The sequence below is a fragment of the Oenanthe melanoleuca genome, chromosome 3 (genome assembly GCF_029582105.1).
Source record: "Oenanthe melanoleuca isolate GR-GAL-2019-014 chromosome 3, OMel1.0, whole genome shotgun sequence".
Lineage (NCBI taxonomy): Eukaryota > Metazoa > Chordata > Aves > Passeriformes > Muscicapidae > Oenanthe > Oenanthe melanoleuca.
In genome coordinates, this window is record NC_079336.1 from 53,946,190 (window position 1) to 53,964,392 (window position 18,203).

Sequence of the window (18,203 nt, forward strand, 5' to 3'; positions counted from 1 at the left end):
ATATGAACATAAGAGATGAAGGTGCCTGGCACTACATGAGTCCAGTTGTAAAACCTTTACATATTGCAAATCTCAAACAGTACGGACAAATATTTTGAAAGTCCCAAAAATTTTACATTTGGAGCTTATTGCATCTAAGGAGATCGAAGGCGATATCTATCAGCAATGGCATTTAGCAGTACAGAGGAATAATGACATTGGCTTCACATCTTGTATTCAATGTGCTTAAGTAGATAAAACTGCTTTCCACTCAGTTATCAAACATGCACAAGATACTGCGAGATAAAGACTGTGCTGCCCCCTTACTCCTCAAAATGCTTCCAGATCAGAGCTACAAACACTGTAAGATAAGTTTGGGATGTTGACACTTACACTTGAGAATTTTTTGACCTCAGGATGAACTACGGAATTTCTTGCCACACATTAGATGGCTGTTACAGGACTGGGTTCAAAAACAGAATAAGGGGGCCTAAGCAAGTAAAATACATAAACCATTTTTAATACAAATAGACAAAACAAAAAAATAAATAAAAATTGTGGGGAGCCACAGAACACTACACAATGATATTTCATGGACCATGTTCCCAACATACATGCCCTGCCCTTATATATTTCTTTAACTATTCGATGCTGGCTATTGCTGTATGTAGACTCTGATTCAGATGTCTGTATTCTTGCTCAACAGTTCCAAGCCAGGATAAAATTAGAACCACTCTAGTTATAGAGCACAAGAAGAACAGAACTCTACAACAGTTGTACCCTGCACACCTGTTAAAGTTAATAAAAGCTGCAGAGGAAGGCAAGGTTTAGCCATAAGTGATTGTCTTCCCCATCAACTATTCTTATATATATAACTTCCTTTGAAGAACAAGCAATTACAGTTAAGATTTATTGATTTCATAATTCCACTTAGAGAACTAAATTTAAAATAAACGAACACCAAGAAAGTTCAGTATTCTATGAAGCGGATGTTTAAATAATCTGACTACCTGATATCTCTATGCACTATTCATAGTGAAAGGATTTGTTAAACTCAAAACGTGAGGTACCATATTCTGAAAGTAATTCTGAGTCAAACAAGAAGCTGAGATGGTTAGTTCTGAAGAGTGACACTAAAACTGCTATGAAAAATAGAAAAAATAAGAAGAAAACTTGCTACAGGTGCATCAGTCTGAAAGAAAAGCTGCTGATGTACCTTGATGTATGAGGGCTTGGCTTACCATGGAACTTCAAATCCCATAGATTGTTTCTTTCCAGACACTGTCATTTTGGTAATTTTTGGCACAATTTCAGATTCCATTCTGGCTGACTGGGAATCCCTTGTTTTTCCTAGTAATAGACAAAAAGTAAGTTTGAACTTAAGTTTGTGACTAACAGGTGTTAAAGTTTAACAAGTCCCATTACTTCTCTCCAACCCAATGATACCAGTCCTTCATGACCAACTCACACATTTCAGTGTCATATGTGTATTATTACATAATTAATCAAAATAATCTACAGTTAGATCTATTGCAAAAATATCACCTCTATCTCCAAGCAGTCACATGACATCTACACTGTGCATTTATTACAGCTTTACTAGAAGCAGCTCTGCAGGACATCAGAAGCATTTCATGCAATGTGAAATAAAGAAATAGTTTGCAGGTGCTCACTAGATGATTGGTTTAATTCCTCTTTAGAGCTTTTCTTTTCCCTTAACATCTTTAACACTGTAAAGCAACAAAATATGTCCACCTCATGGAATGCTAGCAGCAGCACCAGCTATGTGTGGGCTGCAAAGTCTTCCCTAAAACCTGAAAATAGAGTTTTCTCATACTGAATTACATTCAAGAAGTCAAGCAAAACTCCAAAGCTAGCTAATTTGAAGGTTATTTAGAAATAAGCACCTTGAAACTTAATTACTTAAAACATATTAACTTTTACCATAACTTAAATTAAAACAGAATTAAAGTTCATGCTTAATTTTGTGAAAACAGCTGCACAACTAATAGCACTACAGTGCTATCAGTTTCTTATCAAGCTGTAAAAAAAAGATATGGTATTTACTCTGCAGAGGAGGAGTTTATATAAAAGAAGCAAAGTAGCCATTTTCTTTACACAGTTCCCCTGTTATTATGTTAAGATCCCTTCTTCCTTCAAGGGAAAATACTTCCTGCCTCACAGCATTTGTGACAGCTGCTGCACTTTGTGTTCTGAAGGATGTTACACATGTGACAAAGCAAAACAATAGCCCAAATCCAGAATTAAGCTGCAATTTTTAAACACGCTTTACCTAAAAGCGTATCTGAAAACGAAAATTGCCACAACACTTCCAGTATTAGACCAATTTGGATATTCAAGAGTCAAGTGAATACCAAGTTACTCTTTCAAGTGTTTCAGATATCCTACATTTGGATGAACTGCTGGAGCCATTTGGCCCTACTCATTTATGTTAATGCTGAACTTCCTTCTAAAGCACAAGGGCTACACCTTTAAACCACAAGATCATATTGGTTTGCAGGTTACATAAATGGTTGCGGTCAAGGCTGCTGAAGATGTCAGGCAAGGAAACAGAATACCACAGACATGTCTACAACAGCAAACCGAAAAATCAAACAATCACAATACACATGGAGACATTTATCTGATGACTTGGTCTTCATCTTCCTCATTTGTCTTATCTGCTGATACTCATTTATTTACATGCCACCTGCAGATCTGTGGAAGAAGTAGTCTGTATGTGGTTTATTAATAGTTGCATACAAATAAGAAACAAAAGTAAGAGAAATAAAGGCAACAACAGTAAGCATGGCTTACAAGAATCTCAAATCACGTAACAAACAAATATAAATATTTGGAATATAAAATTCTCACTGGACAGGGACTATTAATTATGCACAAAGATTGTGTTTCATCTTCAAGCTCTTAAAGAGATCACCTACAGCATTTTTTGTAATAAGTAAACACTTCAGTTACAGTAAAAATTACATTACTTTTGTTGCCAAATTGGTATGATATTTTCTGCATCAATTCCAACAATTTTCAAGCAGACATAATTTTCAACTGACAGGTAAACATGAATGTTTTGCATGTCATTTCAAAGCTGAATTCTCAGAATATTGAAATCTGGCTATAAGGAACTAATAATTATTAAAGTATAATTAAATTAAAATGAGATTAATTGAAAGAAAAGAAAAATATTAGTATTATTTGACTTAAAAATAACTTGCAATCTATTTGTTCAAAAGTCAAAGGTTTTACAAAATATACCTTCTCTAATCAATTTCAAAATTAAGCTTTACTCTGTACAAACAATGCTACAGCGTTTGACACAGACTCCAAGTTAAACTGTACAAGGAGACTAAATATATTCAACAAATGGAGTATTTGAAAGAGAAAAAAATACCTTAAAACTAGAATTTAGAAACACTACAAGTTGAAAGATACAAAACTAAAATCACAATACGAGAAAGTGAAATAATAGTCCATTAAAGCTGACAGTTTGGATGGTTCTTGTCTTTATTTATATAGGTATTTTAGTTTTATAAGTAACAATAACAATAATTATATAAATAAATAAATGCTAAAAGATAGGTGGAGCAAGGAAGCAGACTGGGACCATATAAAGACAAATCAAACCATAGAAGTAATCCCAGAATGGCGACATTCAAACAGATGAAAAGGCAAGGCAAGAATTATTAGTCACACTACTGATAGAAGCATCAAATACAATTTTCTTACTGCAATGTTTTTATAACCAAGTACAATAAAATCAAGCAGCACATTTGAGATAAGGACCAAGTCTGTCTTTTAAGCATTGCAGGCGCCATTAAAGATTAATAATTATGGCTTCATTACAAAGGACAGAAGGCTGGGAAAGGAGTATACTTTACTATCTAATCTATAGGGAACCGGAGAAAACTACATGATAAATTCTTATCTGCTCTAGCAGGCAAAGCAAAAGCTATTTGGCACTTTAAAGACTGCATGCAAATCCTTAAGTTGCACCTTGGAACTAAAAGGAAGTCAATGCACAAAGCTGATACAATTCTTAAAACACTTCTTAATCTACAAGCAGGGTACCCTATGGCAACTGAAGTGTACTACAAACCCAGAAAAAATGTGGAAACAGTAATCCCAATCTGGTTATGACAAGAGCAGCTGTGGAAAATAAACTTCTGAAGGGAAAGGATTACAAGCATATACAGATTTTTTGACAAGGCCTTCATAAAGTTCTCCATGCCTACTGCCATTTGGACATTCTCAAACACATACCTAGGTAATTCAATGGCAATACATTTCCTAAATCAAGAGTACAGATAAAATAAAAACAGATACATTGTTCACAAACTCCAAAAGAAGTCCCAATACCTCATTATACATTTCACTACTCTAAACACTGCAAGAAGCAAATCTAAGTGTGTATCTCTACAAGTAAATGCACTGATTGACTTGACATCAGGAAAATTTAAAAATTTTCCTTCCACAAAAACATATAATATACATTTATAAATTATAAAAATTAAAACTGAAAATTAAAAAGTAAAACCTTAAAGGCTTATCAGCATGATAGTTCTTGCAATTCAGAATGTTCAGAAACCCACACTTCTAGCCTATTTTAAGCAATGTAGATTCCAGAGAGGTATTTGGTATTTAGACTGCAGTGACATCAGAGTACCTAGGCTAAAGCACACTGCAGCTACAAATCAAACACTACTACAAAACTAAAAGTGTACTGATGAACCTTGTCCCAGTATTAAACTGGGATCAGCCTAACACCAAAGGGAACAGACCTGCACTGCCATTACTCCAATAAAACCTTGGCAAAGTACTCTTCTATTATTCTTGGCTGTGTTTTTACCTTTCCTGTGCCTGCCAGTTGGTCTTCTGACTTAACAGACATTTGACTTAGTCAAAAAGTATTACTAATGACACCTGATATAACTTCAAAATTGTTAGCAGTACAATCCCAAAATCAGATGGCACAATAAAGTACCTGCAGGTTGATACACATAGATGATGATGATGATGACGACGACGTAGACAAATACATATGCAAAAAGGAAGCAAAACATTGGGACTGTCTTTAAAAATTAACACAGTCTCTCTAGATGTTCAAGATGGAATAGCAAAAGTATACAGATTTAGTCAACCACCTCCCTTTACTGTGAGCAACTCCCTCTGGATTTCTTTTCTAAAATTGGTTGTAAGTAGTACCTGTACCACTTACTATTTATTAGATTACTCTTGCTACATTATCAAACATAACAGGCTTGATAAGTCCTTTTTCCACTTTTGGTTCATACACATACTTAACAGTGAAAGCAACTGAAAGATAAAAATTAAGCTTTTCTCTAATTCTGTTGGAGGTATGGAAGGTTTCAGTAAATGGAAGCGTTGACTGACAGTCTAGTCTGTTCACAGGTAGTTTAGAGGTAAATGGAAAGAGGAGTCTGTTAAAAAGCCATTCTCTCAAGAAGGACATGCTGATCCAAATGGATATTGGTATATTTGGAGAAATGCACACTAGCACTGGGTATTTAAATCCACACTGACTTTGTTCAGATGACCATATCTTTCTAACAGCAGTAACAAAATGCCACTGCTTTCAATTCCTATACACAGAAGCTTCTCCTACCAAGTAGTCTTTCACTCACTCTAAACTGGTACTGAAACTTTACAGTGAACTACCCATTGCACAAAGAAGCCTGTTTCTGATACAATGAACCAGAACATTTCATGTGCCTGAATTCAGCTTGAAAAACAAAGACAAATGTCAATTCAGGCATGTCTTGATCCTATGTTTTTTCAGATGGCAATCCCATTCAAATAAATCTATGTCTTACAAACCAACTTACTAATGGTATATAAGCACTAGCAAAGAATCACACCTTCAAGGGAATTATGTTCCAATTAACTGTAGACAGTTTGCATTGAATGCTTTTGCATTTTTATTGGTTATACTGAATCTTCTCTTTTCGAAAAAAGATGTGCACTTGAAAGCAGATGCATACTATTTCAATTTTGAATGGGGCTGAGGATCTTACATTTAAACTGACACTTGAGAGACAGAAAAAAGTTACTTAAGCAGGTCCTCCTAATGCTGCTTAAACCAGCACTGCCATGAAAAAAAACCACACATGCAACACCACGCTTTCTAATCTATAAGATACAGTTTGCATCCCTTCCTCTGCTACAGACTTTCTATATAACCACAAACAAGCCACTTACACCTCTGTCTGCTAATTATACAGCAACAGCCACCAATTACATAAAAAAAACAGGGCACTGGTTTTGAGCACCATGTCATGAGCTTGGTGCACATGCCATGAGAAGACACAGTTCTGTGTGAAAAGCAGAATTAGTAACCGAGGCTCCTCTCAAGATATTACTTCCCTTCCTATATGCTGTGCTATGATTTTAAACTATTTTTAAGACCCTATAACTGTGAAAATATTTCAAATATTGACTACACATGAGTGAGTCAACCAGATGTAGATACCACACAATTTCATGCTCAGAAGCATGTATCACCTGTTTGCCCACATATATCTGGGTTTATATGAATATCTAGTAAATCATGCCACATAACCCACTCAAAAAACTTCTGCAGTCTGCATGTGCGAGAACATCAACTTACAGAATTCCTTCCATATGCAAACTTCAGTATTTAAACTGGTTCAAAATATCCAGTTTTAGAAAACCATGACATTATGCTATGAACCATAATATACAAGTGGATGCTACTGAACATCAACAGCACTTCCAAAACTAATGCAATAGCCCAAAATAACAGAAAAGGCAACTTGCTAAGTCACCACTCAGTGATGAGACACAGCCATTCTAAAGATATTACTGAAAACAATTCTCCAAACAAGAACTCTGAACTTTTTCTTTTTAAAAGAAAGGTTATTTCCTAATAGAAACCACAGTCAGGGGCTTTCCAGGTAACTTGGTCTCGTTGTTATAACTATTACCTTCTCTGCAAAGTTTCAGATTGTGAATATGATTTTTTTCACTAAACTGGGAGTAGGCATTTTCACTGAAAAATGCTGAAAATAAAAATGTTCACTTGCACCTAACTACAAGAATTTTTTTGGTTTGTTCTTAAGGTTTGATACAGCAAGAGAGAAGAGAGAGACAGCAGATTCTTGAGTGGTGGTATTCCTAAGTCTCTCCATCATGGGCCAGTTTTCTGGGATCCACAACACACAAATAGCACAACTTGCCAGCCTAAGACTGAAGTTACAGAAACAGTTTGCTTCACTACATGGAGCTGCAACAACTGGGTGTGCAGCAGCCACAGTCAGAAGGGCTGGCAGCCTGCTACAGCCAGCTGGCACTCCTCACCTCTCTGGCTCTACTTTCAATGTTTGCAGCTTTCAGTAAGTTGACATCTCTAGTCCAAAACTTAATTTGTTCAAGTGAGAGTCCTGTTTTGTTTTTTTTTTTAACTTCCAAACAGGGAGAACAAACAAACTGGAAGATAAAAGATACAGCAGAAGATTTTCTTAAAATGGCACCTAAGGAAAGTATTATTTGCATAAACTAAATCCTTCAAGTGATCTTTCCACATTCTGAAAACTCACTTGATTTTGCCTCAGCAAACAGTTTGCACATGTTCTTATGGCTTAAGTTTTAAAAACTAAATCCCTGAAACACTTCATCAACATTCAGTATGTAGCTGCTGCAACTGTTTTTGTCCAGGGTGCTCACAACTGTGTCACCTGAACACAAATTCTACCTCTCCTGTGGTCTCCATAGTTTCCTATCACATCAACAAAGTGGAGGCATAAATTTGTCCTAGATAAATCATAAAAACAAACAAAACTGGAGGGCAAGAGAAGAAAACAATATAGTGAGAACTGACAAGCAGCAAGACACACAGATTATCAAGGACTAGAAGAATGAAAACCAGTCAAGCAGAGAAAATTAAATGAGAGATAGAGTGACCATAAAAAAAAAAAAAAAAAAAAAAAGACAGTATTAGTGAACAACCTAACTTGGGGAAAAACCATGTATGAGGAGATGGAGAAAGTAAGAGTTCACATACCCAATGACAAGTTACATGCAGATATAAACATGAAGAAAAGAAGAAGAAAATGAGCAGAACTGAAAGTAAATGACAGCTATGACTGGAAAAGAGCAAACATGGAAAATAATAACAGCCAATGATTGGAAAAATAGGTAGGAAACTAGAAATGACTAGATAAAGAGTCTAAAATTATGAAGTAGAAAAATGGAACTGCAATAAAAAAATCTGGAATGACATGAGGAAATGAATACTGTGTTTAGGGCACAAAGACTAATTCAACAAAACTGAGTATGTTAGAGGATTAGAAGGACACAGACACAGATGTTAGATCAGGCTGAAGTGGATGGAGTGGATGTGTTACAACAAGGCAACAACACATTTTCATCCCTGTCTGAAACATAGCCAGAATTTCTGGAGTCTCACCATGTCTCTTGCCATCAATACTACCTCCCTGAATGAAGCCAAATGATACAGAATCCAGCACAGATGCATTCTCTTGCTCTTCTCACCTGAAAGAAACATCTTCCTGTGAGAATTTTCTAGCCATCAGGACTTATTTAAATCACACATGGCCAAGCCTGCAAGCAGCACAAAATTAAGGCTACCTATTAAAACTATTTTTTCCCAGCAACTCCTTACTGCAATCATTCCACTGAATGATGTACGTTTCATTTAGAATATCCGATGTTGCAACAGAAACACGTCTCAGAGAACAGTGTATATTTCTATATAAAAGATTTTACTCACGTCTATTACAAGTGGGAGCATTCAGCATTTTCACAACTTAAAACTTGTATGTCTCAATATTTAGATGCTTAATACAACATTCCAACTTTTATGAAATTATGTTTAAGCAACAAACAACAGCAAAGAAATGCATAGAGCAGTTCTATATGTAGACCATCAGTACAGTCTTTCCAGAAACATGGATAATTAGTCTGGTTTGCATTCATGGTTAACCTGTTAGGAGAAAGACAGGCACTGATGCTGTAGCAAAACTCTTAAGATTTCCAGTTTCACTAAGCCAACACCTCCCCTGCAGAAGAGCGGAGATCTCCTGTACAGAAAGGCGGACTGGGGGGTGGTGCGTGTTTTCTTTTTGAGAGTACCCAAACATCAGCTGTCTCCTTTTGATGCTTCCGATACAGAAAATGCGTAAAGGTCCAATAGGAACTCAGCAATCAAACAGCTACTTTCTCATCCACCAAGTTTTTCAAAAGGATGTCCCTGTGATATTTCTCATACCTACTGCTTATAGTTCAATGGACTAAAATTCAGTCCTTCACACGACTGTAACTCAGCACAACTCATCCTGTAACTACTGAAACCTAATTTGTGGGAGGCGTATTGCTCTGCACTCTAGCAATGCCAATGATACCCATCTCAATCCGTAACTGAACCTAAACTCTCCTATAAAAATAATTTATTAGACATTTGCAGTTGTTCTGTAACAGCAACTTTGCTCTCCCCCAGATACACAACTGTAAGTCGTTGGTGGTGTTTTCTAACTCAACGAATTTTTCCTAAATGACTGTGAATTGTCTTTCACTGAGATTTACAAAAAGCTCAGTCTGGTATTTCTGAAGTGCAACTTCCTACCATAAATGGTCATGCAAAGAGCAGAGTCAGCACTATGGGCAGGATAACCCTAAAAAGATATTCCCTTTAGCCAGTCACTTAATTGAACAGAACTCAGAGACCATGCAAATAACCAGAATTTCTGTTAAACCTTGGCCCAAAATGAGTATGTAAAACTGAAAGTACAATATGTACGTTCTATTAGAATTATATCGAATTTCCAAAAATAACAAATAGCAATTTCAGGTTGAATTCATAACTAATGTTATCATGCCAGAGGATGGTGCTATTTGCCTGTTCATCATCCAGATAATTCAGAAACAACATCATGCCCTATACATGTCAACATTATTTATGCAAGTACATTCCTGTTGATTGTACTGAAGGAGTGCAAGGCACTTTGCAAAAAGAAAGCTTTCCTGATCCACAACTTTTATTTGTGCACCAAAACTACTTCAGTATGAAACAGAAGTTTAAGAACAGCGAACATGAAAAACATAGAAGCAAACTAACAATATTTAAAGAGTAAAATTATCTTACATCTGTTCAACTTTTCCACAACCATTCTGCAAACTTTCTCCAGAAACTTAACAAGGTAGCCCTTTAAAGTTGCAGAAGAAAATGTATTTATCAACCCTACGTGACTGTTAAAACTGCAAATATTTCTAGCATTTTTAAGTTCCAGAAAATTGCAAAAAATTTGTGTGGTAAGAACTTCCAGGTAGACTAGCTAAAGCCTTATCTAAATTTAGGTTCTGTGAATCCTCAATTTTCCCTGCTGGTGACATTACAATCACACTAGATCCTTTCCATGACTTTAGGGATGGCAATGCAGGCAGCATAAGGCAATGCCACAGCACAAGGCACATTTCAGAGTGGAAAACTGGTGGTTTCAGAAGGCCAAATCCTAATCACATATCAAAAATTTATCAGTTACTGAAAAAAGCAGTTCAGGGGCTTATATAAGATGTGATTTTAAAGAAGCAAGTGTTCAACAGGTTGAGTAGAGGTTAAAAAAAAAAAATCAAGGTCCAGCAGTACAACAATTACTCATAATACTGTATATACAAAAACACCCATCCCTTACTGTAAATTGAAATACAAATGCATTTAATAAAAAAACCTAGGAGTTGTTGTTGTGTGCAAGGGAGAAACTCACTGACTGATACTGGCTTTTGTATTTCTGCTTGCAAGGTAATCAAACAGCAAATCTTCAGATGTCCCCTTTCAGTTTGTGGGCTTTTTCCCTTAAAGAGACAAAAATTAGACATATTCTACTTACATATTTTACAAAAAGTCAGCCAAATATTCCCATTTTGAAAGCTTTACCTATAATGAAGATAAAGGAAGAGATAGTATTTACCAGAATTTCCTTAAAGCTAAAGACAGTAGGAGTGGAGGTATAGGATTGCCAGCAGAAATGGAACTGAAAAGATGGAAGTACATTATGAGGAACAGTTTGTATTTCAAGGATTTTTGCTTTGGTTCAATGAAACTTCTTGATCATTCTTGCCATGCCCACCAACTTCTACCCGACATCGATGGAGACTTCTTCCTAAGTCAGTAGTTAGGGTACTTCTCTGGGATCTGGCAAAACTAAGTACAAAGTCTTTACTTTAACTGACAGAAACTGTGAATTATATAGGTATCACCCACAGCACAGTAAATGTTCAGACTCTTGATGTTTTGAGGGGCTCTTTTACTTAGGCAAGAGACAACCCTCCCACTAAAAAGCATTTTACTATAACTACTAACCAGCTTTGGGTGTGAGCCTCAGCTCAAAACCATCTTTGTGTTCAGTATTTGTTCATATACAGAATTCAAAGCAGACCTAAGTTACATTTTTGCTACAAATACTTAAATGCCTCTTGAATTCCACAGTCCATGTCCATAATGGAGATCTGAACTCAAGAAGAATTGCTTCAGGACATTGTTCTGCTTTCACGAAGAAAGAAAACTGCTACAGAAGAAAGAGATACTAAGGAACAAAGATGAACAAAGTTCCAGTACTACTTCTTCTGAAACATACATATAAATAATACTCTAAATAGTCATAATATAAGAAATGAACCCAAGAATATTATGGTTCTCTATAGTGAAAACTACAATTAGATACAAGAACACAAAAAAATCATTGCAAACAAAAAACTTCTCTCTAATACAGTGAAAATAAGTGTGCTATTTTAAATCACAAAATAAAAATCATTAAAATCATTATCTTGACCAAATAAATTAGACACAGTCACTGTGAAAACACTTGACAGTGGATGTTTGGGTTTCTTGATCAAGAGCAATTTTAATAAATTGAGGAAACTGACAAGGAAAAAGCTGACAGTATTAACCAGACTGGAAGTAATTTTGCTGGAAAACAGGCTCCAGTGAAGATAAAACAAGTAAAATGCAAGACTGACATTCTAACAGGCTCGCCTTCAGAAAGAGTTGTGTTCTATGCAAAGCTCAGTGAACTCAAGAACAAGAAGTGAAATAGGAACTAAGATGTTACACCTAATACTTGCTCTCACTTTTTAAAAGCAATCTAGAACAGGGCCTGCCTGTGTGCCCCCATGAAAATGGGAATTTTTTTCAGACACTGCATAAGGTAAATATCTAACTACTGTAAATAGCTCACACGACCAATAATACACATGAATGATGGAAAAGGTACCTCTGACAGGTGACAGGTGCCAATACATAACTCCCAGACCTAGGAGCTGATAGGCACCTAATTACCAGAGGTATAACCAAATATTATAGAGTAGGAGAGATGGTATTTACAATTTTGCAAAACAGATTAGCTCAAAGGTACTGTAACTTGAAAATCCTACCACTTTTGCTATTCCAACTAATATCTTAATACCCAAAACTTAAGCAGCTACTGAAAATGTATAACCTTGTAAAAAGTTAAATAATAGATTAACTGAGTTTACTAAAAAATAAATTGAGTTTATTTTTTAAAATTGAATCTTTAGCAGTAAAATGCATACACTTAAAAGCCACCTGAACAATTACTTTAACGATAAAAATGATAAATGTTCAAATTTATACCGTTCAGAAAGACTAAATGTTAAGAAACAACAACAAATCGGAAACAAAAGGAATTAAAAATACATTGATCTTTGCACATGTAAATTAGGTCAAGTTAAACATTTCACACAATCTGTTCAAAGGAAACATACTGAGCGAACATACCCCCTTCAACAGTGCTTCTTGTATTAGGATTAAATGTAAAATAATGAAGCAAAAACACCTAAGAGAACCAAGAAAAATAATTAACAAGGCGCTGTTTCTCCTTTGCATTTTTCTTCAAATAAGACTAATATTGTTCAACCTACTCTTCCCCACCTTAACTGTTCCAAGATTTCAGATGAAAAGACGATGCTTCATGCTATTGGTTCAATTTTGCATTATTATTCAGCATCAATTAAGTGAGGGGGTTTAAAAAATAACTGCAAGATCACAATTCTTTCCCAGAAATTTCCAAAAAGCAAGTAACGCTTTTTCTTATATCAGATTCAGCCTAAAAGAATTCTATAAATATTAGATTTACAAATTACTTCTATGTAGATGGGACAGTTTAAGTACTCTAGAAGCATTCCATTTTAAAAATAATTGCAGGAGAAAAAACTCAAGATTTCCTCCTTTTAGCCTAATTTTATTTTCAGTGTTCTTACATCATGAAACCAAAGGTTGTAGGTGCAACATCAATACACTACAATATGCTCAAAACCTACAATTTAATACTAGAGATTACATTCACTGCTTTCCCTATTTTTTATTCAATACCACTTTAAATAGCTTTCCGTCTCAATACTATTTTCCATTCATAGAGGAACATCAGAAGAGAAACAAAGGGAAATGAGGCTTAAAGTCCAGCCACACTCATATCTAATAGTTCTTGGTAATTTGTCCATAACATAATGGGATATGTGAAGTTGTGTTATTCCACGTGACTGCTCACAACTGGAAGAGACCTTGACTGCTCTTAATTATGCTGGTGAAGCACTATTTTATTCTACCTTACTACTGCCATTCATAGATCACCATTTCTGTTATAACTAGCTACATCACCACCAGTATCTCTTGCTGGTAGACTTTCCGGATATTCTTGTGTTGTAAAGGATGCTATTTTCTTGTAGGTACCTCCTAAGCTAGAGCAACTCCTACCTTTTGGAAAGAAAGTGCAACCTCAGCTTTGTCCTCACTACTACACAGATGAAAGTTCAATTATCACACACACAAACCTACTCAACAGCAGCTATCTTTAACAAAAGACAAGCAATAACCAAATACATCTACAGGAGAGTATGACCACATTCTCAAAGCTTGAGATAGAAACTCTTAAAGAAGTTTGATGCTACTAAGTCATGCTATACTGTCACATTTTATTCTAGTGCGTTTTTGTGATATTTTCTGTTTGTCTTCACTGTAAGATCAACGGGCTTTATTCAAGAACTACTTTTGCTGCTTCCTTTAATTCTAATGGAAGGCACCCTACTCATTTCCTAAATATACAGAATTAGCTTGCCACACAGTCATCTTGTCCTGTTCATAAATAAGTACATTTGAGGAAGGGCAGAAATGAAAAGGAAGCAATGGCTACTGAAAGTACAAAGGAAAAAAACCAAAACTTTAGAATTCTTTCTTATTTAAGTATCTTACTGGTAATCCAAAGAATATTCGAATGCTAGCTGTGAAATTGCTAAAGATTTCTGAATCTAACTTGCAAAACAAGCTGCATCAATACAGTAGGCTGATCAAAGCTACTTAATTTATCTGCAATCCAGAACCTCCACAGCATCAAAACCAAAATATTCGCAGAAAAAAAATATAACTGAAAAACGTTCACACAACTATTACCACAAATTTAGAAACTAATCTTAAGCTATCTGAAAATCCATTAAGTTTTCCCGGACCATTGCTGTGCAGTTTGTACAAACACCTAGTTACAACAGATTATACACCAGAAAGATATATCTCTTTAAGGAATACATTATGGATGATCCAGCAACAATGGACATTGCTAAGGATTTAGAGAACCTACCATTAATTTGGTGATTTATTTAACAGTAGGCCTTTGAGTGGCCTCTGTTAGAACTTAGTTAGAACTAAGCTCTAACTGTATTTATCAGGGAAAACATTGCTAGGAAGAGCGCAGATACTGGCCAAGCTGCAGTATGCAAGGTACACTCAATGTCAGAAAAATTTCATTTGCCAGCCTGAAGCAGTGCATTTCACTCTATCATGACTTTAAAAGGGAACTCGCATGGACTCAAGCTGATTGCTTTATTTTTTCTCTACTCTTCACTTTTACAGTAGCACCTGTAAGCACACAGATAGCATCTACAGTCTTGTAATAGTTTTTTGGCATACATGTTATCATAAAAATAGCATCAAAAGCATCAAATTTAATTTCTGCTTTGAAAAATGTTTATTTAAGATCTTTGGGTACACTTTTTTTCCTTTTTTTCAACTCAAGAACAGAACTTGGTGTATACACAGTTATGCCATCTTGCCTAGGGGACAAGCAAAATTAGTCATTTTCCTGTTTATGTGGGTCAGCAATAGGGAAGAGGAAAACATTAAAAATAGGAAAATGTGATTCTAAAACCACAAAGTTGCAGCAGGGACTTGAACAAGGAGTACCCAAAATAACTTCAGCTCATATTTTGGAATTATTAGATAGAAAATTTCCACTTAGGGTAAGCTTCTATAAGCAGTAAAAATATAGAAAAAGAACTGAAGCAACAACCAGTCAAAGCTCTTCCATGTCTTTGAAAATATGGCATTACTACTTCTGCAGACACAAGTATCTTCCACAATAAAGTCAGCTAGTTTTCCAAGCTTCTGGCATTTTAAGCATTAATTTCTGACAGCAGACTCATGAGCTTTAATTTTAATGGCCATTTCAATCATCACAAGTATAACAGAAGGAAGGAAACTGATACTTCACATATTTGTAGGTGTCCTCGCTGAAGACCAAAAGGCTGTGAACACAGAAGCTGAAATGACGAAAAATGGGTCATATCTTGTTACCCAAGAAGAAAACAGTTCAAGTGTAACTAGAGGCACTTCTAGTGGCATTTCTGTTGTCTGATATGTATGGGCCATAATACACTAGACTACGCAACTGCAACTACTAATATGCTTTGTAACAATTCCGAATCATCAATACTGCAGAAATACATCCAGAAGACTGGACAGAGATGAAGTTTGCGTTGATGACACGAATTTTCTAGGGAAGGAACAGTATTGGTAATAAAAAACACTTCACATAAACAGACACTGTGAAGTAATTTTGCATTTAAAGCTTGCACTTTTACACCATCCTGGCTTTTACTTTTTAACTTATTTTCTGAATTTTCCCAGGTTTCCTGTTAGCACACAAGCTCCTTTTTACCAGTAGGTAATGTATTTTAATGTTTCTTTTGCTCCCACTATTCTGGATTGGATATGCCACTTCTAGCACTTAGATGACTTATTAGTTTCTAGAGCTGAAATGCACCATTCCATTAGTTTTCAACTGCAAAACACTACCCTGTCAGCATTCCCAATAGCCTTGCTTTAAGTACTCAAGTGCAAACTTCAGGTAGAATTTACAGTCTTTACATTGATACATGATAGCACTAGAGCAGCACTGATTCATGCATCCTTGAGATAGATTTTTAAAAAAAAATCTGACTCCAATAATACCTTCCTGGCAATCCAGCATTTTACCTTCTAAAGACACTGAGAAAACCAAGTGATAGCTGATCTTTACCATGACCTGAATGGACTGAGATAGAAGGACACTGTAAGAACAAGTGGAGCTACAGTTTCCCTTGTTTCTCTGGTTCTTATGGAATCCCAATGTTCTAAAAAGGACACAGTCATTTTTAGTTTCATGCAAGTTCTCTTAGCATCCAAGCAAAACTCTCAATTTTCATACATGATATAGTCATCTGCACAAATGACTGACTTTGTATTGGTTTACACTTTGTCCTAACAAAAGTAAACCAAACTAGTGAGTGTTAGGGGACCATAAAGGAAAACTCAGTAAAAGCCTGGAGTGTCACTTTTTCCAGTGTAGGTGTACAGTATGTATGAGGAGAATCTCAAAAATGTATTTCAAAGGATTTTAAAAAGCTTTTCATTGCTTGTGACACATTTTTCCCTGAAATAAGCCACTTCCTTTCTAAAACCCACACAGTACCTCCGTGTCAAGATTCAGTAACTTCGCAGACTCTGTATATATTTTTCTTACCCAAAACACGGAAGTCTTAAATTCTCCTTTACTTTCCATGATTTAAGATATATCACGCCAGATTTCAAACATTTCCATTGAGAAAAGACATTTTCATTGTCACAAACCGAATGCATAACATATCTGAGTATAATTAAGTACAACAGGCCCTCATCTCTATAGCAGGCATTTGAGAATTGTAATGTTCAGAAGAGTTACCGCAGGCAACTGAAGTTGGGAACAAAAATCTCTTATGAGCTACCAATGCATAAATAATGGATTTTCAAATGAGCAAAATCAAAGCATCAGAGCCTGATATTATAAATGGCAGGCAGTAAAACCTGAGGAACTCTAAATCTAATGGAAATGTATTGCACATTATCATTAAACTTCAGAATGTTTCCTCTTCTTTGGAATTCTCCCTATAAATAATAACCAAAAGTATCAGTTTGTCCGGTTTTGGTTGGGTTTTTTTTGTCACTGAAGGCTCCCAACTTCATTTGTCCATTAACCACAACCAACAGTGATAAAAGTTATCTGTTAAAGAACAATAATCTGCATTCTGAGACATTGCACTAGGAAGTAACTGCTATCACAATGTCCATCAGCAACACAAAAAGAAGACAAGTAAGTATTTGTCCATGGAAAGAGAAACAGCTATCATTCTGAACCAAAGCCAAATCTTGCTGCATTCAACTAAGCAAAAAAACAGCTAATTACATCAAGTCACATAGTGGTGATGTTTGTGCGATTTTTTCATTTTTAACTGCTATTGGTGTAAAGCAAAAATGAAGGAAGATACTTAAACAGGAGATGCAAAAAAAAATAATTCAGAAAATGAAAAGAAACATTAATAAAATGACAGGTAAGCACCTGCCAATTTTATTTGTGCTTTTCTTGAAACTGCCCCCACTGTATTCAGTTACATCAAAATCCTGAGTACATGCTGAATTAATAAAAAGCATAAACCAAAAATACATGCCAGTGAAAAAAATACCTGTTTCTCTATTAACATCTATTAGCTGCTTCTCTATTAGAGAAAGAAAGTAGTAAAGCTCAATATCTACAAACCTAGACTAAAATGTGAGACATGTGCTCTATCCCTAGATTATCTGGCATGTCATGAGTAAAGCTTTTCAGCTTCCTGAGCCTTACTTTTGACTGTGACTCTTTACTGTGAAGTTTGTTTCTTATTAAATATTTACGAAAATAGACCTGTTCTTGGTGCTTTTCTTGAGAAATTACCATAAAGCAAAATAGCCACTGCCACAACAAAGACAGCTCAACTCTAGATTCCTTACTGCCCCTACAACAATCAAACCAAACACTCAGTTTGCAGGACTTTTTATTTCCTGCAAGGACTGTATATTCACAGACATCTGACCTCCTTCT

At 35.5% G+C, this 18,203-nt stretch overlaps 1 protein-coding gene across 2 annotated transcripts in view; it reads right to left on the reverse strand.

The window, feature by feature from the left end:
* Nucleotides 1–18,203, reverse strand: part of HBS1L (HBS1 like translational GTPase) — a 57,875-nt gene that overhangs the window by 23,788 nt on the left and 15,884 nt on the right. For both annotated transcript variants that reach the window (XM_056486608.1, XM_056486611.1), the window contains one exon: nt 1,221–1,329. In XM_056486608.1, the coding sequence (XP_056342583.1) occupies nt 1,221–1,329 (109 nt within the window). The remainder of the gene's footprint in view (nt 1–1,220; nt 1,330–18,203) is intronic.